General features: G+C 42.2%; 1 protein-coding gene across 1 annotated transcript; it reads right to left on the bottom strand.

Moving 5' to 3' along the window:
• Positions 1–268: 268 nt before the first annotated feature.
• Positions 269–1,399, bottom strand: LOC147625394 (protein TIFY 10b-like). The gene is made up of 4 exons (XM_086819010.1): positions 1,115–1,399; positions 808–1,012; positions 664–721; positions 269–559 (listed from the first exon to the last, which is right to left on the bottom strand). The coding sequence occupies exons 1-4, from the start codon at positions 1,187–1,189 to the stop codon at positions 508–510; spliced, it is 390 nt and encodes a 129-aa protein (XP_086675136.1). The 5' UTR covers positions 1,190–1,399; the 3' UTR covers positions 269–507.
• Positions 1,400–2,020: the final 621 nt, after the last annotated feature.

Here is a 2,020-nt window from a genome sequence, read left to right as displayed (position 1 = left end):
TTTTTACAAAAATCCTTAATATGGTGAAAAACCTCTTTTTACAAAAATCATTAATATGGTGAAAAACCTTTTTTTACAAAAATCATTATTAAGGAGGGCCTATCATCATACACTTGTGCAATATTCTTTTCTTGCGTACCGGTTGGCCAATGGCAATTACCATGTGCGTGTGTTGGGTTTAACCATTTTTTCTCGTGTGTACTGGTTTACGGCCTCAATAAAGATATATATATATATATATATATATATACCTTCTTATGAAGAAATCTACCAAATGATTTTGCCTGGCTAACGAACTTGGATAGGAAGTAAAGTATTTTCGAAATGCTTTGAGCGTCGACATGAAAAAAGAAAAAGGGAAAAATGTGGTCACCCATCAAGACATAATATACATCATGACATGAACTTGATACCCTCGCACACAAATTCAACGCGTAAGTGTGGTAAGTGTGGTGTATTCCTTCTTTTGCAGTCATGGGGAGGTAAGCGTGATCATGGTAGGAAGGTTTAAGTTTTCTTGCACGGTATTACATGGCAAGTGGCCACCTTGGCTTGAACTCTGCAAGAGAAATACACACCTTCAATACTCCTAACCACTCAAAATCTTACTCTTCTACCACGGACCTACAAAAGAAAAAAGCACGTAATTGATTAACTGTAGACCTGTCCGCGCGATTCTGCAAAAAGCGTGCAAGCGATGCCTTCCTGGCGAATGGAAGTTCTGCGCCATAAAGCTCAGAGAAATGAGAAGTGCACAAGAACGAAATGTGTAAAAATCGAGCAGTCAGACGGCAATTGCAAACGTACCAGCTCGGGATCGCTTGATTATAGGGTGATGGTGGTGCTGCTGCAGCTGCTTGTTTTGTGGCGGTGAGGACATGACTGATGTTATAGGTGAAGACGACGATGGGGGAGAGGCTCTACTCCTGTTTGTTTGATTTGCGAGGTGGGAGGGTGTATTATTATGATCAGCACTTCCGCCATTTGCAAGAAGCAGCATGATAGCGTATGCCTGCGGGGTGCATAATTAATTAAAGCCTCAGAAAAACACACAGGACAATTAAGCACCTAATAATTACGTTAATCTAACTGCCGAATATATATATATATATACCTTGTGTGCGGGCACATCCTCGTAGACGTTCACCATGCCCGAGTAGAAGATTGTAAGCTGGGCGGCTCCCATCATGATTGGGACTTGATCGATACAAGAAGAGCCTGCAGAGGGGCATGTCAGCCCGCCCAGAAGATCTAGGGTCTCAGTTCCTGCTGCCACTTTAATCCTGATGATTTCGGGACGACGAAGAGGGGAGGCTCAGATGAAGCGAAGTCGAGGATGAACGGACGGGTCACGGAACCGTGAGCTGGCTTTAACCACAATTCCGCACGTGTAACAATTGGTCGAGAGAGAGAAATGTGTGTTGTATCCTTAGGCAACTTGTCCACGTCATCCTTTTTGTTTTGTCCACTTGTATTTTTTTTTGCTCGATTTTCACTCACCCCAGTTTACTTATCCGATTTTTGCATCTGCCTTTCCTTCCTATTGCGAGGATTTCTATATCTATCTATACTATATACGAGTATGAAACCTGCACAACAACGTATTGTTTGGAATGTATATACATCACGTTCAATTTATGTATATATATCACATTCAATTTATGTGTCTTTTCCGGGGTGTGAATCTTTTCCTAGGCATGAACCCAAGCGTGTTAGCTTCTTCTCTAGAAATTTCAAAATTATGGCTCCTCCTCTTACCACGTGTTAGCTTCTTAGCCACTTGGACGGAATAGATATAAAAAAGACTAAAGTCTCTTTTGACACATGTGATCAAAGAATGCAAAGTGCGAGGGGTGGACAGAGAGCAGAGGAGAGAGGGGGAGGGCCGAAAAGAGAGAGAGAGAGAGAGAGAGAGAGAGAGAGAGAGAGAGAGAGAGAAGGCTAAGATAGCCACAATATCTACCATCATGATGCTTTTTTTTCAACGTAGGTTTTCTCAAAGGCACCCAATCCATGTCAC

The sequence above is a fragment of the Cibotium barometz genome, chromosome 24 (assembly GCF_041138505.1).
Source record: "Cibotium barometz isolate CiBa-2024 chromosome 24, ASM4113850v1, whole genome shotgun sequence".
NCBI classification, from domain to species: Eukaryota; Viridiplantae; Streptophyta; class Polypodiopsida; order Cyatheales; family Cibotiaceae; genus Cibotium; species Cibotium barometz.
Note: the sequence above shows the minus strand (reverse complement) of the source record. Positions and strands in the feature narration are given on the sequence as shown.